The 26,621-nt window shown below is 43.8% G+C and overlaps 1 protein-coding gene across 4 annotated transcripts in view; it reads left to right on the top strand.

Moving 5' to 3' along the window:
• The first annotated feature begins 494 nt into the window (after positions 1 to 494).
• The window catches only part of EPCIP (exosomal polycystin 1 interacting protein), a 35,289-nt gene continuing 9,162 nt past the window's right edge, over positions 495 to 26,621 (top strand). The window contains exons 1-2 of one of the 4 annotated variants that reach the window (XM_075850948.1): positions 495 to 698; positions 2,601 to 2,649. Coding sequence is in view for 1 of the 4 variants with exons in the window: in XM_075850946.1 (XP_075707061.1) it covers positions 10,983 to 11,074 (92 nt within the window). In the remaining 3 variants the exon portion in view is untranslated. Of the gene's footprint in view, positions 699 to 722; positions 1,198 to 2,600; positions 2,650 to 10,967; positions 11,075 to 26,621 lie in introns of those variants that run through there. The other 3 variants (XM_075850947.1, XM_075850949.1, XM_075850946.1) reach the window with 3 other exon arrangements.

Below are 26,621 nucleotides of genomic sequence, written 5' to 3' on the forward strand. Positions count from 1 at the left end.
TTTGATTTCTAATTTATTTATACATTTATATAAATCTATTTATTTACACTTACATACCCCCCAAGTGCCCCTCTTTTGGAGAAACAATCCTTTTTTTGACCCAAGCCCCATAAAACTTGCTATATTTCTCTGCCTGATCCCTAACTTTATAATAGTCCCCAACTTGTATATTTTTTCATCATTTGGTGCGATTTCGATAAATATAAATGTCTATATTTAGATGACTTGTGTTAATATTTAAATTAAAAACTATTCAAGCCTATAGATAAGCATGAAAAAAAAGGATCTTTCACACAATGAGCCATAAGTGTCCCTCTTTGACCGTCCAAAAAGTTATGAGCTCTTCAATCCAATAAGTGTAACTCAGCATCTAGTAATAATTAATCCCACCAAGTCATTAGTCAGACAGGCATTTCAGAGATTGGTAAACTTTCCCAGCTCCTAAAGGGAGTGTTTCCCAGGAATGCAAAGTACAAATCAAATCTAAACACAGCCATTTATCAAAGAAAACATTGGAAGGTTCGCGTGGGTAATCGGCACTGCCCATTCTCCTTGTGCCATGTGATAATTTAAGTCTGTAATCTCTGGGATGGGAAGGCATTTTCAGGCTGAGAGAGGCTGGGACATGACTGCAGCTCCAAGCTGATGTCTGAACTTTATCTGAAGGTAGCCGAACCCGGGTACGTCTGATGTCCAATGTAAATATACTTCTATATATATCTATCTGTAGAACACATGACGGATTACAGCAGCAGTCTGCAACCTGTGGTTTTCCAGCTGCTGCAAAAATACTACAACTCCCAACATATCCCAAGAGCCTGCAGACGGGTGGGAGTTGAAGTCTTTTAATAGCTGGTGAGCCACAGTTTGTAGACCCCTGGATTACAGCATGCAGGACGGTAGTGTATAAAGACGCTATATGATAAGGTATATACTTGTAGTATGATGTGCTTGTAATATTATGATGCCTAATACAATTTGTTTTAGCTTTCAAAGCAAATAAATGAGCAGGTCAATTCCTACAAACTTTGTCCATGCACTCTATTCCAAATGGGCATGGGTCCAAGCAGTACAACTCTATAGACCTGAGGCCTGGTGCCTACTAGATGTTGGGGAACTACAAGTACCGTGATGCTCTGCTGGGAACTGTATTATGTAGGAGTAAACCTCCTGTATGAATCGTATGTTTCATTTAAGGTACTACTTGTCTTATTATTTGGCTTGTATTGTTTAAAGGAGTTTTACAGGTTTACTTTATTGAAATGAGCCCCATATGAGCTTATATGGGACCGTGGCTACCGGACTCCATTATATATTTATATTCAGCCTGTCTATGAAAGAAGTATGGATATATAGCACTCTGTGTACATATACCTCCTCCATGGACGTTTACTTATGGACGTATAGTCAAGGACAAGGCGGCTGCTATAGTACCCTGCTAAGATTAGCCTCACCCCCATGTGTAATGGAGACCTGATGGAGCCTTCTCTCCACAGGCCCAACGCCCATCTTCCCCCTCCTGTCGCCAAGGAAAGCGTTGAGCACGAGATTTTTGGAGGGGGGTGACTAGAACATGCACACGAGGAAGTCCCATTTGCACTTTAACACGTGCCCCTGCCGCTGACCCTTAGATCTGCTGTTGTGGTCCAATTGCTTTTCCTTATGCAGTATATTACAAATTTGAGCACGCTCTGTGACCCGATCAAGTATCTTTGTTACAAATCAACATATAATATATTCCCCAGAGTTACCAACGTAGGCTCCTAATACAAGGACGACGTCACAAAAGTGATAGTCTAGGATGGATCCAGGCTATTATTACCTTAGTAGTCGCTGAATGCTACCGAGATTGCCAGGACCGATATATATATATATTTTTTTATATATATATATATACATATATATATATACATATATATATATATATACATATATATATATATACATATATATATATATATATATATATATATAAATATATATATATATATATATATATATATATATATATATATATATATATATATATATATATATATATATATATATAAATCAGTAATGCGTCACTGACACTGGTATATGACTGTATTAACTAATTCGGAAAACTTATTAAAAGGTATATCAGTAGGGAAATCCTTTTGTTATAGGCATCAATGAGATGATCTTATTGTGAGCTACTGGGTGCATTTGTCAAGTAGCCCACCAATGAGGAAAGGGGGGTCTTAAAATGTAATGTACCGTACAAAAAATGTTATGTGGGCTTTTGAACATCTTCTAACATGTCAGAACAATGGTGGCAACGAAAGAAGATAGTAGCAGACACCCTCACTGTGGAAATCTCTAGAGCACTAAAGCCCTTTACTCCAGTGAGTAGAGTGTTGGCTCTCCAATTTAGTGATTTGTGGAGTCTCTTTTAAAAGATATTCCTAGATGCATGTATCCTTTAATTACTGTCACTGAGCCCGAATGACCAATTAGAAGCTCCAACTGTACCCCATGGGAATATATAGTGCTACTATAAATAAAGAGTACCCCGAGTATATTATACCATGAAGACCAATGTAATATAGCATTTTCTTCTATACTCATTTCTTTTTCAGATCAACAGTGGAATTCTAGGGAAGATTTTCGCATTGTGGTTTTGACAAGGTAAGTTCCATGCTACATGCGAAAAAGTAGCAGGGGGCTCCTACCAGTGACATAACTATAGTGGATGGAATGGTAGCAGTCACACCCGGGCCCTGGTGCCTGCGGGGGCCTAAAGGCCCCCTGCCACAAAAGAAAACACCAGTTAGAAGGGGTCTGTTACAAATTTTACATTGGGGCCCAAAAGATAAATGACTATTAAAGGGTAACCAAACGTTTAACAAACATGTTATAGTCAGAAGTTTTGATTGGTGGGGGTCCGAGCACTGAGACCCCACCAATCGCTAAAACGAAGCAACAGAAGCACTCGTGCGAGCGCTCAGCCACTTTGTTTCTGTTCGGCTTTTTCCGGAAAGCCGATGTAGGGGACTACGGGCTCATAGACTTTATATTGAGCCCGTATTCCGCTACATTGATTTCCAGAAAAAGCCGAACAGAAACTAAGCGGCTGAGCGCTCACACGAGTGCTTCTGTTGCTTTGTTTTAGTGATTGGTGGGGGTCTCAGTGCTCGGACCCCCACCAATCAAAACTTATGACATGTCAGAAGCTTGTTAAACATTTAGTTATCCTTTAAGTAACTGCTCAGTTTCACTGAAAGAATGAGAAGCTACAGCTGCATCCCCCTCCTCTCCTCCTCTCCTATCTAGTATTAACTGGCTTCTAATTAAATAATGGATACACTTTATTAATAACTATATTTCTGTGTATCAAAAAAAGGATGTATAGAACTTCACAGAATAATACACTGTTGACTTTTTTGCTGTCAAAATGGTGGAAACCCTGACGGAACCCAAACGGACCCCATTATAAATTAATAGTGTCTATCAGTCGCCATTTGAATCCGTCGTATGACAGATCCAGCATATCGTTATGAAGTAATCACTCTAGTGTGAGCATAGCCTACAAGACTTGAATGTTTTACTAAAGGGAAAATGCTCTTTCACAGCCGGTTCGGCTCCGAAATGCGTAGCTTATCTGACTGTATATTGAATAAAAGGATAAACCTCTTGTATTACTCCGGAGCTATTCTATAAAAAGCAAAATAAGAAGGAAACAGCGCCAAACCAAGGGCCATTTTTTGCTTTGTAACGCTTGTGTACATTGCATTTTTTTACTACTTTCACAGCTCCTGGCCTGGCACCAACTTTATACATAATCTTATGTCTGCCTTTGAATTAGTTTAGAATAAAATGTTATATTTTCAGTTGGTTTATTTCCAAAAACTTCCAGCACAAAATGTCTTAAGAATTTTCTAATGTTACTAGGAACTATCCGGAGTCGAGTCATATCTGGAGTGTGAACAGGAATCACAACCTAAACAGAGATTACTGAGAAAATGTTACACTCCGGGCATTTACGCTATCTCCTGCTTTATTACTCCCATTAATGTCTTTTTGTGTTGACATTAACGCGTCGGTGATAAATGAGCAATGTGCTTCAAGAATCTTGTTTTCACCACCCTGAACGAGCATTAACATATTACTTACCACAGCACGGCTATGAAAGCATCGCACATTACAACCACCGGATATAACATTCTCATTTATGTGTTTGAGATGATCATTATGATTTGTACCAAGTAGAATGATATAGTCTGGGTTATTTGAGAGACCATACTCTACTTTTTGGGTGGTCTGGAACGGGTTGCTTAGATTAATTTATGTTTAAAGTAAGTCGGTAATTTGCCAGTGGGCAGAGGTATAAGACCGAGGAGAAGTGAGGTTAAGGAGAGAGTGAGAAGAAGGCAAATTTAGTACTGACGCCCTGAGAAAAGCCGTGAAGAATAAACATTAAAGGGGTTCTCCGCTTTGGACAATTCCTACTTGTTAGGAGGGTCCCTTGGCAATAAGCTGATCACAAAGTGACACCCTGCTGGGATCCCCAGCGATCAGAAGTAATCTGTGGGGAAAACCTGGCAGTGAGTGTTCAATTTCCCTACAGCACCACCACAGGGGAAATTAAGTATTACACAGGTCTCATTCAATTCAAAGTATTGCTGTGTAATGCAGGACGGGACAGGTACTCCACATTCTTCGTATTTTTTCTTCACCCTGGCCAAGAAATGAGGATCCTGAACAGAGGACCCCCTCTATTAACTCAGAATACCATAATAGGGTGTATGAAAATTGGGTTTTTAAACTGGACCTTTTAAGCGCAGTTTTAGTTTTGGTAATGCTATAGAAATCTTTTGGGCAATTACCAAATAACAATTCCATAACATATATACTTATTATAGAAATAAAACACAGTAGGGCAGGCGGGGCAATTCCTAGCGCCTTTTTTTCCAGCTGGTCTGCAGACATAGATTATTTTATGGCAGACTATGTGCGGCGCTCAATACACAAAATATAGGCCAACTGTGAGGGTCAACTATGAGGCTGGGTTCACACGACCATGTTACGTCCGTAATGTACGGAACGTATTTCGGCCGGAAGACCCGGACCGAACACAGTGCAGGGAGCCGGGCTCCTAGCATCATACTTATGTACGATGCTAGGAGTCCCTGCCTCTCCGTGGAACTACTGTCCCGTACTGTAATCATGATTACAGTATGGGACAGTTGTCCTGCAGCGAGGCAGGGACTCCTAGCATCGTACATCACTATGATGCTAGGAGCCCGGCTCCCTGCACTGTGTTCGGTCCAGGTCTTCCGGCCGAAATACGTTCCGTACATTAAGGACGTAACATGGTCGTGTGAACCCAGCCTGAGACCAAAGAATGTCTCAGCTCAAAAAATCCATATACAGTACAGACCAAATGGTCTAAAAAAAATGCACACACACGCTGGATATGTAGATAGATAGACAGACAGACAGACAGACAGACAGACAGAGAGATAGATAGATAGATAGATAGATAGATAGATAGATAGATAGATAGATAGATAGATAGATAGATAGATAGATAGATAGATAGATAGACAGTCCTGGCCCGCAGAGGCCTCCATCTGGAAGTGCGGGATGAAGGATAATGAAGACCTTCTGAGAGGAAAAGTTAGCCCTCCTACCAATGGACATGTGCTTACTTCGCTTACCTTGGCGAATTAAAGCGCAAACTGCGGCAGTTGTGTTCATAGCAGAACACCAGTTACTTGTTAATGCTGCTATAAGTTTTGTGGTTTCTATGCATTTTTTGTGTTACTTATGCTCGCTCATGTATTTTATCCTTTTTCAGGTGGTGGGAGGCGTGACTCCCGCTTGTAATGGCATCAGGAGGAAGGGGCTGTACTCGCGGCTCGCTGGGACCGTGGGGTGCAGCACCTGGCTTTCACTACCTTTGATCCGAATCTACCACCTCGACACAGGATGAGTACCCCAAACACACTACACCCCGACACTTTTAGTACCCACCCTCATATTAAATTCCTTTCCTTGAATGTAGCAGGACTGAACACGCCCCTGAAGAGGAAAAAAGTGCTTAATCATCCCAAAAGATTCTCCCCTGACATTATTTTTCTTCAGGAGACTCACTGGAGATCAGGCACGCAAAGCAACTTGAAAGCCCCATGGCTAGCGGATTGCCTTTCTGCCTCACATTCTTCCTCTTCGCGGGGGGTTGCGACACTTTTCAGAAGGGACATTCAATACACTGTAGAGAACTCCATAGCAGACCCTCAGGGCAGGTACCTAATACTACAGGTCTTAATAGCCGGGATAGCATATTTACTGGTGAACATTTATACCCCTAATCACGACCAACACACGTTTTACCCAGAGGTTCTCCAAATCATAACGAGCTTTCCCGACTGTCGCTTAATAATTGGAGGCGACTTCAATCTTGTACAATGCCCCACACTAGACAGGTCCCCTTCTACACCCCAGTCCCAGGTAGCGACCGCCTCCCTCACTCTTCTCATTGACTCCCTCAATGTGTGCGACCCCTGGAGGGTGATGGATTCTGGGGCGAGAGAATACACATGTCATTCTGTAGCCCATAAAACATTCTCCTGTATTGACTACTTTCTGATATCCTCCCTCCTGTTTGAGGCGCATTATTCATCACGTATACATCCAATCACCATATCAGACCATGCTCCAATTACAATGTCATTATCCTTATCCCCATCCAATGTGAGAACTAGAATATGGAGGTTTCCTGCGTACATGGCAGATTCTGATGACTTTAAACAGTATCTCCAAACATATTGGAGTCAATTCTTGGACGACAACATCTCTCATACGGATGACTCCCCCTTGTTGTGGGCGACTTCTAAGGCTGTAATGAGAGGTCATGTCATCAGCTATCTGTCCCGTAGGCGGAAAACGAGAAGGGAGCGCTTTGACGCCTTACATAAGGCTTTACTGACCGCTCAGCGCACATATGCAGCAGATTCTTCTGCATATAATCAAAATGTTTATCAGACGGCCAGGCATCTACTAGACACATTTGTCCACGATGAATCCCATTGGCAGGTAAAAAGCACAGACAATAAATTTTATAGATGGGAAATAGAACTGGAAAATTACTCGCCACCCTAACTAAGCAAAGACGTCCATTCAAACCCATATTGTCCCTGCGGCACCCTACCACCAGCTCCCTTGTCACCGACGCTTCTGATATAGCGCAGATTTTCTCTGACTATTATGAAGACCTTTATAGAGCGGCCCCGGCCTCTATCCCAGATATCAAGACCTTTCTGGACACCATAAATTTGCCCTCCATATCTGAAGATCAGCAATCTTTGCTGAATTCGGACATACAGGAGGAGGAAGTGCGACGGGCCATCTCTCTGACCTCCAATGGCAAAACACCGGGTCCGGACGGATTCCCGGCGGAATATTATAAAATCCTGGCTCCCCAAATAATCCCCACTCTCGCTAATTTATTTAACGACGCCTTTATACGCCAAATGCCCATTGACCGATTCACAGAGTCTCGCACAGTTCTCTTACCAAAACCAAATAAGGACCCGTCTCTGGCCCAATCTTATCGGCCAATTTCACTACTCAATCAAGATTATAAATTACTGGCAAGGATATTGGCTGACAGACTCCAGGTTGTTCTACCCGACCTTTTATGCGAAGCTCAAATGGGTTTCACACAAGGCAGGACTAGTATCAAGAATATAAGATCAGCTGTTGCTGCCACAGTCATGGCGCAGGAGCAGGATCAACCAGTTAACATGCTGATGAGCCTTGACGCTGAGAAGGCCTTCGACACTGTCGCTTGGCCTTTTCTCGATGAGGTAATGGAGCGAACGAGCCTTGGATCGACTGTTACACAATTCCTGCAATCTCTTTGTGTAGGGTGTGCAACTAGTGTGACGGTCAATGGGCATAACACGGCTCCGATAGTTATTTTTAGGGGCACCAAGCAGGGTTGTCCCCTATCCCCCCTCCTTTTTAATCTCGCCTTAGACCCCCTCTTGCGTCATCTTTCCCAGACACCTACTTTTCAGGGCATTAAACTACGTAATATAGAAATAAAAGTGGCTGCTTTTGCTGACGATATTTTGTTAGCAGTATCTAACCCCAAACAGGTTCTAGACCCTCTTTTGAGTGAATTGGAGGGGGTGGGACGACTGTCCGGTTACACTCTGAACCTAGATAAGACAGAGGCGATGTTACTGAAAGGCCCCTCCGCACCCCTGTGGTCACGGAAATTCCCATTTAAATGGCGCTCTCAGGCCCTCACATATCTAGGAGTTCGAATCACTAGACGCCCGTCCGCACTCTATAGCACCAACATATCGCACTATATAACGGAACTGGAGAAGACGCTCCTCTCCTGGAAACACTTTATACTCTCTTATCTGGGCAGGGCTAATCTACTCAAAATGACAGAATTCCCACGCCTCCTGTACCTCTTCCACACTCTCCCAATTTACCTCACACCCAAAGACGAGTGCAGAATCAACTATCTCTATAGAACCTTTATCTGGGGCGGGAAAAGATCCAGAATAGCCTATATCATCCTGCAATAGCCCAGGGGTAATGGGGGTATTAACTTCCCCAATATTAAGCACTACAATTTGGCAGCTCTATATCGGTATATCTCTGACTGGATCCACAACACCTCCGTATACACCTCCTCACCTCTAGACTCGGCATTGTTCATGGGGAACGCTTTATCAGGACTCTTGCATCTTCCTTATGGGAGCTTGACGAGGGAAACGAGGGCCAACCCCTTACTATTTACTACATGGAAGGCATGGCAGAAGATAAGATCTCTCTTTCATCTTTCTCCTCTGCCATCTCTTCATATGCCCTTAGTATGTAACCCTGACTTTCAGAATGGTAACCCTGCTGCCGTCTTCCACAGATGGTACAGGCTGGGGCTCACTTCTGTGGGACAATTTGTGAACATAGAAGAGCGTAGGATGTTTTCCTTTACGGAGATATGTTCTAAGTTTCCGGATCACCAGATTGATCTCTTTAGCTATATGCAAGTCAAAAGCTACTTAACAAAGATACTACCACCGCTACCTGACCAAGAATGGAACCCATGCCTGCGACATCATTTTTCAAAACAAAACTACCTCAGGGGTCAAATCACTCGTAATTATCAATTTATCCACATTCCCTTAGATTATTCTCAAACTCAAACCCCCCTAAGCAAATGGCAAACAGATGACCACACGCTCACCTACACAACCATTTTAGCGGCCCTGACACAGGCACATAAATTTCTCCCTTCGGCACGTTTCCTGGAGATGAGATTGAAAGTCTCCCATAGGTCATACGCATATAGTGCACAAAATAGGCGTCTATCACACCTCGCACTGCTTCAAATGCTACACACCAGAGGCTAACCTCTATCACTGTCTATGGTTCTGCCCAAATATCCAAACTTTCTGGTCCAGAATACAATCATTCACCTCTGAACACCTCACAAACTTTGTTCCTAACACAGCGTTATGGGCAATCTTTGGGTACCTGGACACTGATACACACCACTGTTCCCCCGGGGCGCACAGACTATTGCACTACGTGGCGGCAGCGGGGGTAAAGGCTATCCTACAAACCTGGCTTCATGATCAGGCCCCGCCGTTCAAAATGTTTCTTGACAAGCTTTCCTATCTGATGAAGATGGATTGGATGGAGGCATCTCTCCATAAAGAGCAAAAGGTCAAGCAATTTTTCAATACTTGTGAATCCTTTATCTCACTCCTCCCACGGAACGTGCAAATGAAAATAAAACACTGCTTTGACTCCACTATATGGTTTAACGAACAGCTACTTATGGGGGACACACCTATATTGTAACGTGTGTTCACTGCGAGTTGATGAGATGTCGGGGATTCGGATTCTTACGATGCCTGCGGGGGTCACGCCTCTGATCTGCTTATTGGCGATCTCACTTCTCGGAGAAAGCTTTTGGATAACATATCGGTGGGACTGGCACAGGGTATTTGGCTGGTTCCATGCCCATGCTATCGTCACACTGGGGTTGAAAACCCGACGAGGAGGGGAGAGCCTGCATTTGCCTAATATGTAGATCCCCTCACCTGACTTATTAGAATTATGGATATAATGAGCTTAATAGTAACGGTTATGACTGTTATGTTTTAGTCCCCCCCCCCCCCCTATTTTTGTTTACTTCTCTTTTATTTTATTTAATATTTTTTTTTCTCCTTTTTTATTTATTGTTTTATCCCATTATTTGATCTTTCTCGATGTCTTGTATATTTCTCAGCCCCCATCCTCCCCTTTTTACTTTTTGTACCCCTTATTGGAAAATGTTAATAAAAACAATTTTGAGATAGATAGACAGACATATACACGATATTTTCTTATTCAAGAATCGATATATTCAACCTAAAAAAAAAATGCAAATATAAATCATCACTTGAAAGTGTGTGGACCTTCAGGAAGAAAGCTAAAGTAGTGAAAGTTACTGTTAAGAGAGTTCTCCAGGATTTAAATTTTTTGTCTAAAGACAGCCGGGTTTCTGCTCTCGGTCCCAGACGTTTAACCTGTTAGATGCCACAATCAATAGTGACCACAGGATCCAAGAGGTTTCAGAGGGAGGAGGCTCCATCTGTCACCCCATAGGCATCCCCGCGATGTGATTGTAGGGTGCCAATGGTTTCCATGACCTAAAAAGGGCCCATAGATCTACCAACAGTGTATGCCTATTAGGCCCTGCCTGAGGAGAGTTCTAATAGAATGCCTGTCAGCATACCTCCCAACTGTCCCAGATCCAGCTGAACAGTGCTGGATTCCGGGCAGTGTCCCGCTGTTCCGGGCAGCTGGTGGTATGTCCCGGTGGCCACTGCATCTGCGTCCTCAGGATGGAGATACAGTTAAAGCCCAATAGTGGAGAAGAAAGACGTCAGCTCCCTGCTCCACCATTCACTACGTAAAGCCAGCTGTGAGCGGCTTGGCACAGACAGATGCGATTCAGTGACATCACGCCTGTCTACGCCGAGCCACACAGAGCATGGAGCAGAAGGATCTCCTTTAGTCGTCGTGGGAACGGAGTTAGGTATTTATTCATTTTTTTCCATGTACTATGGGGATATTATACTGGGTATGGGGGCATTATACTGTGTAGGGGCAGCTAGGTTGGCATTATACTGTGTGGGGTCAGCTATGGGGTCATTATACTGTATGGGGGCAGCTATGGTGGCATTATACTGAGTGGGAGGCTCTATTGGGGCACTATACTGTGTGGAGGCACTATTGGAGCATGATACTGTGTAGGCTGAACTAGGTGTGTATTGGCGGAGAATGGCAGAATTGCTGGGATTTTTCTATTCCAGCCCCCCCCCCTCCCCCCAAAAAAATGTTAACAAAAGTTAACAATGCAACCTCACATGGCTATGCCTGTGGGAAAATGAAAAATGATGGCTTCTGGAATGTGGTGAAAAAAAAACAGAAACGTAAAAAGAAAAGTGGCAGCCATAAATTAAAGAGGACCTGTCAGTTCTTCTGACATGTCTGTTTTAGTAAATTAGTAATTAGTAGAAACTCTGCATTGTGCTGTTTCCTTGTGATTCCTCCAAGAAATGTATGAATAAGTTGACAACTGGGTGTTACTATTCCCCTTGTCAATAGTTCTGTCCAATCATCGCTGACATTGTTAGTTTGTAGAGATACATCCCGCTCACAAGGGGAAAGGTGACACCCAGTTGTCAATTTATTCATACATTTCAAGAAGAAATAACTAAAAAAAACAGCACAATGCAGAGTTTTAACCCCTTCCCTCTTTAGCCACTTTTGACCTTCCTGACAGAGCCTCATTTTTCAAATCTGACATGTGTCACTTTATGTGGTAATAACTCCGGAATGCTTTCACCTATCCAAGCGATTCTGAGATTGTTTTCTCGTGACACATTGGACTTTATGTTTCTGGCAAAATTTGCTCGATATGTTCAGTATTTAATTGTGAAAAACACCAAAAATTAGCGAAAAATTGCAAAAATTAGCATTTTTCTCAATTTAAATGTATCTGCTTGTAAGACAGGCAGTTATACCACACAAAATTGTTGCTAATTAACATCACCCATATGTCTACTTTAGATTGGCATCGTTTTTTGAACATCTTTTTATTTTTCTATGACCTCACAAGGCTTAGAACTTTAGCAGCAATTTCTCACATTTTCAAGAAAATTTCAAAAGGCTATTTTTACAGGGGCCAGTTCAGTTGTGAAGTGGTTTTGAGGGCCTTATATATTAGAAACCCCCAAAAAGTCACCCCATTTTAAAAACTTCACCCCTCAAAGTATTCAAAACAGCATTTAGAAAATGTCTTAACCCTTTACACATTTCACAGGAATTAAAGCAAAGTACGGGTGAAATGTACAAATTTCATATTTTTCTGCAGAAATAAATTTTGAATACAATTTTTTTTATAACACAGAAGGTTTTACCAGAGAAATGCAACTCAATATTTGTTGCCCAGTTTCTGCAGTTTTAGGAAATATCCCACATGTGGCCGTAGCGTGCTACTGGAATGAAGCACCGGCCTCAGAAGCAAAGGAGCACCTAGTGGATTTTGGGGCCTTATTTTTGTTAGAATATATTTTAGGCACCATGTCAGGTTTGAAGGGCTCTTGCAGTGACAAAACAGTAAAAATCCCCCAAAAGTGACCCCATCTGGGAAACTAGACACCTCAAGGAAATTATCTAGGAGTGTAGTGAGCATTTTGACCGCACAGGTTTTTTACAGAAATTATTGGAAGTAGGCCGTGAAAATTAAAATCAACATTTCTTCAAAGAAAATGTAGGTTTAGCGATTTTTTTTCTCATTTCCACAAGGACTAAAAGAGAAAAAGCACCGCAAAATTTGTAAAGCAATTTCTCCCGAGTAAAACAATACCCCACATGTGGTAATAAACGGTTGTTTGGAGACACGGCGTGGCTGAGAAGGGAAAGAGCGCTATTTGGCTTTTGGAGTTCACATTTAGGAGGAATGGTTTGCGGAGGCCATGTCACATTTACAAAGCCCCTGAGGTGACAAAACAGTGGAAACCCCCAACAAGTGACCCCATTTTGGAAACTATACCCCTTGAGGAAATTATCTAGGGGTATAGTGAGCATTTTGACCCCACAGGTTTTTTGCAGAAATTTTTGCAAGTAGGCTGAGAAAATGAAAATCTACATTTTTTCAAATAAAATGTAGGTTTAGCTAATTTTTTTTCATTTCCACAAGGACTAAAGGAGAAAAAGCACCATAAAATTTGTAAAGAAATTTCTCCCGAGTAAAACAATGCCCCACATGTGGTAATAAACGGCTGTTTGGACACACGGCGAGGCTGAGAAGGGAAAGGGCGCCATTTGGCTTTTGGAACTCAAATTTAGCAGGAATGGTTTGCGGAGGCCATGTCACATTTACAAAGCCCCTGAGGGGATAAAACAGTGGAAACCCCCCACAAGTGACCCCATTTTGGAAACTACACCCATTGAGGAAATTATCTAGGGGTATAGTGAGCGTTTTGACGCAACGGGTTTTTTGCATAAATTATTGGAAGTAGGCCCTGAAAATGACAATCTAAATTTTTTCAAAGAAAATGTAGGTTTAGCTAATTTTTTATAATTTCCACAAGGACTGAAGGAGAAAAAGCACCGCAAAATTTGTAAAGCAATTTCTCCCGAGTAAAACAATACCTCACACGGTTGTTTGGAGACACGGCGTGGCTGAGAAGGAAAAGAGAGCTATTTGGCTTTTGGAGTTCACATTTAGCAGGAATGGTTTGCGGAGGCCATGTCACATTTACAAAGCCCCTGAGGGGACAAAACAGTGGAAACCCCCCACAAGTGACCCCATTTTGGAGACTACACCCATTGAGGAAATTATCTAGGGGTATAGTGAGCGATTTGACCCCACAGTTTTTTTGCAGAAATTATTGGAAGTACGCCCTGAAAATAATAATCTACATTTTTTCAAAAAAAATCTAGGTTTAGCTAATTTTTTCTCATTTCCAGAAGGACTGAAGGAGAAAAAGCACCACAAAATTTGTAAAGCAATTTCTCCCGAGTAAAACAATACCCCACATGTGGTAGAGTGAAAATGGGATTTTTTTCCATAGATATGCCAATATGTGGTGCCCGGCTTGTGCCACCATAACAAGACAGCTCTCTCATTATTATGCGGTGTTTCCCGGTTTTAGAAACACCCTACATGTGGACCTAATCTTTTGTCTGGACATATGACAGGGCTCAGAAGTGAATAGTACCATGCGGAGTGGAGGCCTAATTTGGCGATTTACAAAGTATTGGTTTACAACTGCAGAGGCTCAGATGTGAAATAATAAAAAGAAACCCCTGATAAGTGACCCCCACTATGGAAACTGCACCCCTCAAGGCATTTATTAAGGGGTGTAGTGAGCATTTTCACCCCACAGGTCTTTTCCATAAATGAATGTGCTGCGGATGGTGCAAATTAAAAATGTATATTTTTCCCTAGATATGCCATTCAGTGGCAAATATGTCATGCCCAGCTTATGACGCTGGAGACACACACCCCAAAAATTGTTAAAAGGGTTCTCCCGGGTATGACGATGCCATATATGTTGAAGGAAACTGCTGTTTGGGGACGCTGTAGGGTTCAGAGCCGAGGGAGCACCATTTGGCTTTTGGAGAGCGGATTTTGCTTGGTACTATATTTGTTTGAGTATTGCTGGTGTTTTATAATGTGGGGGTACATTTAAGCGGGGCGGAGTATATAAGGGGCATAGTCAGGTGGTATAAAAAAAAAATAATAATCCATAGATGTGTGTTACGCTGTGAAGCAATCCTTTCTGCACAGGCCGGTGTCGCACTGATAAATGGTGTCATTTCTTATCCCCCTTTTGGTCCACACTCCGCACCTTTTGTAGTTTGGGGAATTTTGCTGGGAAGTGTTGTCCTGGTATAATACGGGCACCCTCGCTTCCAGCGGATATGTTTGGGCTCTCCCCTTCCTGGTTCCCTAATTTTAGGTCCTTGATAAATCGCCTCTGGAAACAGAAGAAATGTTCCCCTCGGGCACAACTGCATATTTTTTTATTTCCTGACTTATTGGAGCCATAACTAATTTTATTTTTCATAGACGTAGCGGTATGAGGGCTGGTTTGTTGCGGGACGAGCTGTAGTTATTATTGGTACCATTTTGGGGTACATGTGACTTTTTGATCACCTTTTATCCTATTTTTTGGGATGCCAGGTAAACAAAAAAACGCAATTCTGGCACAGCTTTTTTCGTTTTTTTTATACAGCGTTCACCATGCGTTATAAATTACATGTTAACTTTATTCTGTGGGTCAGTACGATTCTGGCGATACCTAATTTATAGCACTTTTTTATGTTTTACAACTTTTTGCACAATAAAATTACTTTTGTAAAAAGAATGTATTTTTTCTGTCGCCAAGTTGTGAGAACCATAACTTTTTAATTTTTTTGTCGACGGAGGTGTATGAGGGCTTGTTTTTTGCGGGACGAGCTATAGTTTTTATAGGTACCACTTTTGGATACGTGCGACTTTTTGATCACTTTTTATTCTAATATTTGTAGGGCAAAGTGACCAAAAAACAGAAACTCTGGTAAAGATTTTTACGTTTTTTTTTTACGCTGTTCACCGCGTGCAATAAATAATATAATATTTTGATACCTCAGGTAGTTACGGTCGTGGCGATACCAAATACATATGGTTTATTATTATTTTTCAATAATAAAGGACTTGATAAGAGTAAAAGGGGGATTGTGTTTTATTTGATTACTTGAAACTTTTATTGTTTTCAAACTTTTATTTTTTGCACTTTTTTTTACACTTTTTTTATACTATTTTTACACTTTTCTTCAAGTACCACTAGGGGACTTGAAGGTCCAACGGTCAGATTTTTTTTTTTCTAATACATTGCACTACCTATGTAGTGCAATGTATTAGATCTGTCAGTCATTCGCTGACAGCAAGACGATTAGGCTTCGCCTCCCGGCGGGGCCTAAATCGGCTTCCGTAATGGCAGAGCAGGAGACCATTGTGTCTCCTGTTGCCATAATAGCAGTCACCAGTCCCGATTGCCTCTCAGGGCTGGCGATCTGCTAGTAACCGCTACGATGCAGCAATCGCTTTCGATTGCTGCATCGAAGGGGTTAATGGCAGGGATCGGAGCTAGCTCCGGTTCCTGCCGTTACAGGTGGATGTCAGCTGTACAGTACAGCTGACTTCCACCGCTGATGACGCCGGATCAGCTCCTGACCCGGCGCCATCTTGCCGGCAGCTACGGAAGCCGATCAGGCTCCGCCGCCGGGCGGATCTTGACCGGCTTCGGTGCTAGGCAGACCGGGAGGCCAGTATTAGGCCTCCGGTTGCCATTGCAGCCACCGGAACCCCGGCAATTTCATTGCTGGGGCTCTGATGAGCTGCAAACACCTTAAGTGCAGCGATCGCGTTTGAGCGCTGCACTTAAGGGGTTAATGGCGGGGATCGAAGCTAATTTCGGTCCCCGCCGTTACAGTCGGATGTCAGCTGTAAGATACAGCTGAGATCCGACGATGATGGCACCGGCTCAGAAGCTGACGTAAATGTACGGCATTTTGTGGGAAGTCAATGCTTTCCATGACGTACATTTACGTCAAATGTCGGGAAGGGGTTAAACAAAATAGGGAACAGCTCCTCTATAATACACCACACAGGACAGCTCCTCTATACTACACCACACAGGAGAGCTGACAGATACTCTATACTACACCACACAGGACAGCTCCTCTATACTACACTACACTACACAGGAGAGCTGACAGATCCTCTAGACTACACCACACAGGAGAGCTGACAGATCCTCTACACTACATCACACAGAAGAGCTGACAGATCCTCTATACTACACCACACAGGAGAGCTGACAGATCCTCTATACTACACCACACAGGAGAGCTGACAGATCCTCTATACTACACCACACAGGAGAGCTGACACATCCTCTATACTACACCACACAGGAGAGCTGACAGATCCTCTATACTACACCACACAGGAGAGCTTACAGATCCTCTATACTACACCACACAGGAGAGCTGACAGATCCTCTATACTACACCACACAGGAGAGCTGACACATTCTCTATACTACACCACACATGAGAGCTGACAGATCCTCTATATTACACCACACAGGAGAGCTGACAGATCCTCTACACTACATCACACAGAAGAGCTGACAGGTCCTCTATACTACACCACACAGGAGAGCTGACAGATCCTCTATACTACACCACACAGGAGAGCTGACAGATCCTCTATACTACACCACACAGGAGAGCTGACAGATCCTCTATACTACACCACACAAGAGAGCTGACAGATCCTCTATACTACACCACAAAGGAGAGCTGAAAGATCCTCTATACTACACCACACAGGAGAACTGACAGATTCTCTATACTACACCACACAAGAGAGCTGACAGATCCTCTATACTACATCACACAGGACAGCTCCTCTATACTACACCACACAGGATAGCTCTTCTATACTACACCACACAGGAGAGCTTCTCTAAACTACACCACACAGGACAGCTCCTCTATACTACACCACACAGGAGAGCTGGCAGATCCTCTATACTACACCACACAGGAGAACTGACAGATCCTCTATACTATATCACACAGGAGAGCTGACAGATCCTCTATACTACACCACACAGGAGAGCTGACAGATCCTCTATACTACACCACACAGCAAAGCTGACAGCTCCTCTATACTACACCACACAGGAGAGGTGACAGATCCTCTATACTACACCACACAGGAGAGCTGACAGATCCTCTATACTACACCACACGGGAGAGCTGACAGCTCCTCTATACTACACCACACAGGAGACCTGACAGCTCCTCTATACTACACCACATATGATAACTGAGAGCTCCTCTATACTACACCACACCTGAGAGCTCCTTTATACTGCACCACACAGGAGAGCTGACAGATCCTCTATACTACACCACACAGGAGAACTGACAGATCCGCTATACTACACCACATAGGAGAGCTGACAGATCCTTTATACTACACCAGACAGGAGAGCTGACAGATCATCTATACTACACCACACAGGAGAGCTGACAGATCCTGTATACTACACCACTCAGGACAGCTGACAGATCCCCTATACTAAATCACACAGGAGATCTGACAGCTCCTCTATACTACACCACACAGGAGAGCTGAAAGCTCCTCTAAACTTCACCACACATTAGAGCTGACAGATCCTCCATACTACACCACACAAGAAAGCTGACAGATCCTCTATACTACACCACACAGGAAAGTTGACAGATCCTCTATACTACACCACACAGGAGAGCTGACAGATCCTTTATACTACACCACACAGGAGAGCTTATAGGTCATCTATACTACACCACACAGGAGAGATTATAGATGCTCTTTACTACACCACACAGGAGAGCTGACAGCTCCTCTATACTACACCACACAGGAGAGTTGACAGATCCTCTATACTACACCACACAGGAGAGCTGACAGCTCTTCTATACTACACCACACAGGAGAGCTTCTCTAAACTACACCACACAGGACAGCTCCTCTATACTACACCACACAGGAGAGCTGGCAGATCCTCTATACTACACCACACAGGAGAGCTGACAGATCCTCTATACTATATCACACAGGAGAGCTGACAGATCCTCTATACTACACCACACAGGAGAGCTGACAGATCCTCTATACTACACCACACAGCAAAGCTGACAGCTCCTCTATACTACACCACACAGGAGAGGTGACAGATCCTCTATACTACACCACACAGGAGAGCTGACAGATCCTCTATACTACACCACACCACACGGGAGAGCTGACAGCTCCTCTATACTACACCACACAGGAGACCTGACAGCTCCTCTATACTACACCACACATGAGAACTGAGAGCTCCTCTATACTACACCACACCTGAGAGCTCCTTTATACTACACCACACAGGAGAGCTGACAGATCCTCTATACTACACCACACAGGAGAACTGAGAGATCCGCTATACTACACCACATAGGAGAGCTGACAGATCCTTTATACTACACCAGACAGGATAGCTGACAGATCATCTATACTACACCACACAGGAGAGCTGACAGATCCTCTATACTACACCACTCAGGAGAGCTGACAGATCCCCTATACTAAATCACACAGGAGATCTGACAGCTCCTCTATACTACACCACACAGGAGAGCTGAAAGCTCCTCTAAACTTCACCACACATTAGAGGTGACAGATCCTCCATACTACACCACACAAGAAAGCTGACAGATCCTCTATACTACACCACACAGGAAAGTTGACAGATCCTCTATACTACACCACACAGGAGAGCTGACAGATCCTTTATACTACACCACACAGGAGAGCTTATAGGTCATCTATACTACACCACACAGGAGAGATTATAGATGCTCTTTACTACACCACACAGGAGAGCTGACAGCTCCTCTATACTACACCACACAGGAGAGTTGACAGATCCTCTATACTACACCACACAGGAGAGCTGACAGCTCCTCTGTACTACACTACACAGGAGAGCTTATAGATCCTCTATACTACACCACACAGGAGAGCTTATAGAGCCTCTATACTACACCACACAAGAGAGCAGACAGATCCTCTATACTACACCACACAGGAGAACTGACAGATCCCCTATACTACACCACACAGGAGAGCTGACAGCTTCTCTATACTACACCACACAGTAGAGCTGACAGCTCCTCCATACTACACCACACAGGAGAGCTGACAGATCCTCTGTACTACACCACACAGGAGAGCTGACAGATCCTCTATACCAGGGGCGTAGCTAAATGCTCATGGGCCCCGATGCAAGAATTCTTACTGGGCCCCGCCCCCCCCCCCGCAAACTTCTCATGGCCGACGGTCCGCAGCTTTCAGCTGCATCGCTGGGTCTCCTAAGTAACCCAACAATGCAGCACTAGCAGCCGGGGGGCGTCACTAAGGCTGGGTTCACACACCCTATTTACGGACGTAATTCGGGCGTTTTAGCATTGAATTACGTCCGAAAATGCGGCTCAAAAGCGTTGGCAAACATCTGCCCATTCATTTGAATGGGTCTTACGATGTTCTGTGCCGACGGTCATTTTTTTTTTACGTGCCGCTGTCAAAAGGCGGCGCGTAAAAAAGACGCCCATGCCTGTCATTTCTTCAGACGTAAATGGAGCCGTTTTCCATGGACTCCATAGAAAAACAGCTCCAATTACGTCCGTAATGGACGCAGCAAAAGACGCCTGCACATGCCATTACGGCTGAAATTACGGTGCTGTTTTCTCCTGAAAACAGCACCGTAATTTCAGCCGTAACAGACGCTGCCGTGTGAACATACTCTCAGGGCTTAAAATGTCAGGGGAAATAGCCCCAATACATATGTGTCCGCCCCCAAAAAAGTGTGTATATGAGACAGCATAGCATATCTATAGCACTACGACCCTATAAACTATGGATAGGATTAGATACGGTGGCTCAGCAGACAGTATCACACAGGATAGGATTAGATACAGTGGCTCAGAAGGCAGTATCACACATGATAGGATTAGATACAGTGGCTCAGCAGACAGTATCACACATGATAGGATTAGATATAGGGCCCAGCAGACAGTATCACACATGATAGGATTAGATACAGTGGCTCAGAAGGCAGTATCACACATGATAGGATTAGATACAGTGGCCCAGCAGACTGTATCACACATGATAGGATTAGATACAGTGGCTGAGCAGACAGTATCACACATGATAGGATTAGATACACAGCTCAGCAGACAGTATCACACATGATAGGATTAGATACAGTGGCTCAGCAGACAGTACCACACATGATAGGATTAGATACACAGCTCAGCAGACAGTATCACACAAGATATGATTAGATACAGGGCCCAGCAGACAGTATCACACATGATTGGATTAGATACACAGCTCAGCAGACAGTATCACACATGATTGGATTAGATACACAGCTCAGCAGACAGTATCACACATGATTGGATTAGATACAGGGCCCAGCTCGCTGACATTGCGTCTCCAGCGCTGGACCCAGGATAGGTAAGAATAATAATTTTGCTTCTTTATGTGTTACTGATTATTTTTGTGTGTTTGTGTTTTTTTACAGGTTCGGTTGTTGGACTTTGGATTCGAGGACTTCAATGACGGCGTTTTTTTTATTCTCAATAAAATGGTTAATGGGGGTTGTGTTTTTTTATTTCAATAAAATATTTTTCTATGTGCTTGTATCTTTTTAAACTTTATTATCACTGCCTTAGTAATGGCCGCTGGCTGATTGACAACCTCCATTACTAAGGCGAGGCTTAATGTTAGCCAGTGCAGAGGCTACACTAACCCCCATTATTACCCCGGTACCCACCGCCACCAGGGGTACTGGGAAGAGCCGGGTACGAACCAGTACCCGACCATCTGTAGTGACGGGCAGGCACTGGGGTGGCCGCAGGCTGGTAGTATTAGGCTGGGGAAGGCCAAAAACCGTGGCCCTTCCCACCCTGGTAATGCTGCCTGCTGCTGCTGTGTTGCATCTGGCTGGTTATGAAAATTGGGGGGGGACCCCACATCGTTCTTTCCCAAAAAATTATTTTTTTTTTTTTAAATGACGTGGGGTCCCCCCCATTTTTCATAACCAGCCAGATTCAATAAAGCAGCAGCAGCCTAGCATTACCAGGGTGGGAAGGGCCACTGTTTTTGGCCTTTCCCCTCCTGATAATACCAGCCTGCGGCCACCCCAGTGGCCGACCATCACTACAGATGGTCAAGTACTGGATGGTACCCGGCTCTTCCCAGCACCCCTGGTGGCGGTGGGTACCGGGGTAATAAAGGAGGTTAGTGTTAGCCTCTGCACCGGCTAACATTAAGCCCCGCCTTAGCAAAGGATGCTGTCAATCAGCCGGCGGCCATTACTAAGGCGGTAGTAATATAGTTTAAAAAAAAACACAAAGACATAGAAAAAATATTTTTTTGAAATAAAAAAACCCACACAGCCCTCATTAACCATTTTATTGATAATAAAGAAAAAGCCGTCATCGAAGTAGTCCTGGAATCCGACGTAGTCCAACGACCTTACCTGTAAGAAAACACACAAAAAATTATTAGTAACACGTGTGTTAGGCTTAGATACAGGGCCCATGTGTGATACTGTCTGTGGGACCCTGTATCTAAGCCTACCACAACGTAGGCTTAGATACAAGGTCCAGCAGACAGTAATCTTATACAGTATAAGATTACTGTGTGCTGGGGCCCTGTATCTAAACCTAGTGTGGTAGGCTTATATACAGGGCCCATCAGACAGGATCACACATGGGCCATGTATCTAAGCCTACCATGTGATTGGCTTAGATACAGGGCCCAGCAGACAGGATCACACAATCTGTGATCCTGTCTCATGGGGCCCCTAAGCCTGCTACATCGTAGGCTTAGGGGTTGTGCAGTCCCTAAATATTGATGGCCTATCCACAGGATAGGCCATCAATAGCTGATGTGTCGCCCGGGACCCGCAAATCAGCTGTTTTGAAGGGGCCGCAGCACTTGTACGAGAGCTGCTTCCCCTTCATTTCACTACTCGCTCACAATGTGAATCGCCGACACGGATTCACAGTGTGACCGGAATGAAGGGGAGCAGCTCTCGTACGAGTGCTGCGGCCCCTTCAAAACAGCTGATTGGCGGGTCCCGGGAGTCGGTCCCCGCCAGTCAGGGCAAACCTTACCTTCCTCTTCGGCCGCGGCGGGAGTTCTGTCGTCTCGATGCTGTGCGCGGCGCATAGTGCTGTGACGTCATGCGCTGCGCACAGCCCCTGACCTCAGGACCTCTGCTGCCATCCGGAACCAGGAAGGTAAGTAAAGTATGTTACTATAGTAACAGAGGCCCGCGGCCCGAGTTACTATAGTAACTTTTTATTGATGTGGTGCGGGGGGCCGTGGGCCCCCCTGGCTTCGGGGCCCGGTCGCAATTGCGACCGCTGTGACCCCTATAGCTACGCCAGTGCTCTATACTACACCACACAGGAGAGCTGACAGATCCTCTGTACTACACCACACAGGAGAGCTGACAGATCCTCTATACTACACCACACAGGAGAGCTGACAGATCCTCTATACTACACCACACAGGAGAACAGACAGATCCTCTATACTACACCACACAGGAGAGCTGACAGATCCTCTACACTACACCACACAGGAGAGCTGACAGATCCTCTATACTACACCACATAGAAGAGCTGACAGATCCTCTATACTACACCACACAGGAGAGCTGACAGATCCTCTATACTATACCACACAGGAGAGCTGACAGCTCCTCTATACTACACCACACAGGAGACCTGACAGCTCCTCTATACTACACCACACAGGAGAGCTGACAGATCCTCTATACTATACCACACAGGAGAGCTGACAGCTCCTCTATACTACACACAGGAGAGCTGACAGATCCTCTATACTACACCACACAGGAGAGCTGACAGATCCTCTATACTATACCACACAGGAGAGCTGACAGCTCCTCTATACTACACACAGGAGAGCTGACAGATCCTCTATACTACACCACACAGGAGAGCTGACAGATCCTCTATACTATACCACACAGGAGAGCTGACAGCTCCTCTATACTACACACAGGAGAGCTGACAGATCCTCTATACTACACCACACAGGAGACCTGACAGCTCCACTATACTACACCACACAGGAGAGCTGACAGATCCTCTATACTATACCACACAGGACAGCTCCTCTATACTACACCACACAGGAGAGCTGACAGCTCTTTAAAACTCTTAACTCTGGACGTAATACATGGACCCCTTGTGGTTCTACTGAACCAAACTTACAGTACCAAATAGATCTATGGTGCTGTAAATTAGTTTTTTTTAGAATCACAGGAGTCTGATTGTTTTATCAAATATATGAACTGTTAAACACGACTACAATACACCGTCTGAATGAGGCCTTACTCTTTCCCAATATTGCATCTTTTTTTCCATGCTTTACCTCACATCATGCTGAATAATTTCCACCAAGTCATTATGAATATTAATGTCAATGTATGGATGTTTTCTTTACAAAATCTATAAGTACGGAGTAAAGAGTTGAAAGTAAGACAGGAAAATAACATTCGCAGCACACAGAGGGGACTTTTAGCTCTGATTCAGGCGCCTGAAGCTGAATTAATTCCTTAATTACCTTTATGTTTTCATTCCCAGCTGAGAATTTCTTTCTTAGTTACTAAGGCGATTAATCTTTAATCCTTCTTATGTTTTGGCACTAAAGCCCAAGAAAGCTTCTTTCTGTCACTCTCTCCCATAAATAGGCAGAAACCGACACAACCTGTATGGAACAATAATATACAATTATTGGAACAAGGATGCATGCATACAATGAATGCAAAACAACACTGCGAGTGCGACCTGTCCATCCTGGTACATCGTGGCACGTCAGTTCTGTCTATAATACTATAATACAGAGCACCTGTCAAGGGTCAGTCTAGCGAACCCTGACAGCGATCACTGTACACCTCCCCTGACCTGGAGTTACTGATTTGCAGAGAGACACTGAATCAGGAATATCCTCACGCTGAATCTCCCAGCTGTCCATTTCCCGTGCAAGAAGATCCATGTACCTCCCATCTACCCTCAGGGTGTGGAGCGGCATTGTGGGCACTCTTACCAGTGGTCTATCCCAGCTTGCAGCCATATTGTCAGGATATTACATCATTTGGTGATCTGAACCTTTAAGGTTTACATTTATACTTTTTATAGGCACCTTGCAGACTTGGTGAACCCACATATATTTAAGGATAAGATAACAATTCCCTAATATACAATAATCTAATGCTAAGCTTGCAGGCACAAAGGAATTCAATTTCCCACCATAACTCTGCAAATCCATCAGCAGAATATAAAACACTGTGTACAGCAGTCTGCAATCTGTTTATAGTGGTAAAAAAAATTGTGTCTACTGGTGGGCTGTGATGTTAGCACAGGGGATTTTCATTTCCTCGCAGATTTTCTTCTTTATTATTCGATCTTTCCCTCTTATGATTCTATTTATAGAGGTTTATTAGGGAATTACTGTTTGTACAATTACTTTATGTATTAGTTTAAGTTTAACAAAGGTGAACCTACTCTTTAAAGCATGCTTGCCCACTCTAAAGAATCACTTTCCGGCTACACACCACCAGAACTACAGCCAAAGTAATTCTATTGACATTGCAATCAGAGTAGTCACATTAACAGCGCAATCACAGTGACGCTATTAACAGTATTATCAGAGTGCCATCCATAAATAGTGCCGTCATAGTGCCATCCATAAATAGTGTCGTCAGAGTGCCATTCATAAATAGTGCCAACAAAATGCATCACATAAACAGTGGTATCATAGTGCCCTCTAAAAATTGTGGCAACAAAGTGACCTCCAAAAACAGCACCATCGGCGTGTCCATATTAACAGTGTTATTGGACTACCTCCCTTAAACAGAGCCATCAGAGTACCATCCATAAACAGTGCCTTCAATAAAAAGTGCCATCAAAATGACCCTATTAACAGTGGTACTAGAGTGCCACCCATAAACAGAGCCATCAGAATGCACCATATACAGTGGTATCAGAGTGCCACCCATAAACATTGACAGTAGTGTACCCCCTGATTAACAGAGCCGGTAAAGTGCCCCTGATTATGAGACCCTGCAAAGTGCCCCAAGTGCAGGTCATTACCCCTTCAAAGTGACTGGTGCACCCTGGAGATAGCCTCTATTAACAGGGCAAGGTGCATGGTAGAGGGTAGCCTCTCAACGACTCGTAGAGGCAAGGCTGGGACAGGCTATGGAGTCTACAGTCACTTTTGCGCAGCTTGACTTGATGGGAACTTCTGCAGCGTGAGACCTCTAACCCAGTTTGATTACCGCTTGATGAGTGTGTGCTACTGTTAAATAAAGAAGAAATTTGTTCAATTGCGACATGTGTGTCATCTTCTGGAAGACCTTGTTACTCACCTCTGCATTTAATGTAGTTAACTACGCTATTCCATACATTTTAAGCTATGTCGACAGATACCGGTCTGTCGGATGACAAAAGGACACTCTTTGGCAAATGTCAGGTCAATGGGGTCCTATGGAAATGTGTGGTGTATGTGCCGCTAGCTTTCCAGTTGCATACACCATATGTACACTGTTATCACAGTGTGAACATGTCTTAGCAGATATATTTACATACCACATTTCTATATTTAATCATGAAGGCAGAGCAAACCCGCATAGGATGAGTCTACAGTATTTTTACCTTTGGCCTTATGGACAAAAGGCGATGTAGCCCTTTAAGAATCAATACATAAAGTATTATAGCTAAATCTACAGCTGGAAATTACATAATAACGGTTCCCAGCATCCGGTGTGAGTCATTTCATCTCTAGGTGTTTACAGGAAGGCGATATAACACAATATTGCCCTATAATCTAAACTGCATTGCGTAGAAAGAGCCATTGCTCCTTTAACTAACTCATG

The sequence above is a fragment of the Rhinoderma darwinii genome, chromosome 2 (assembly GCF_050947455.1).
Source record: "Rhinoderma darwinii isolate aRhiDar2 chromosome 2, aRhiDar2.hap1, whole genome shotgun sequence".
Classification (NCBI taxonomy): Eukaryota; Metazoa; Chordata; class Amphibia; order Anura; family Rhinodermatidae; genus Rhinoderma; species Rhinoderma darwinii.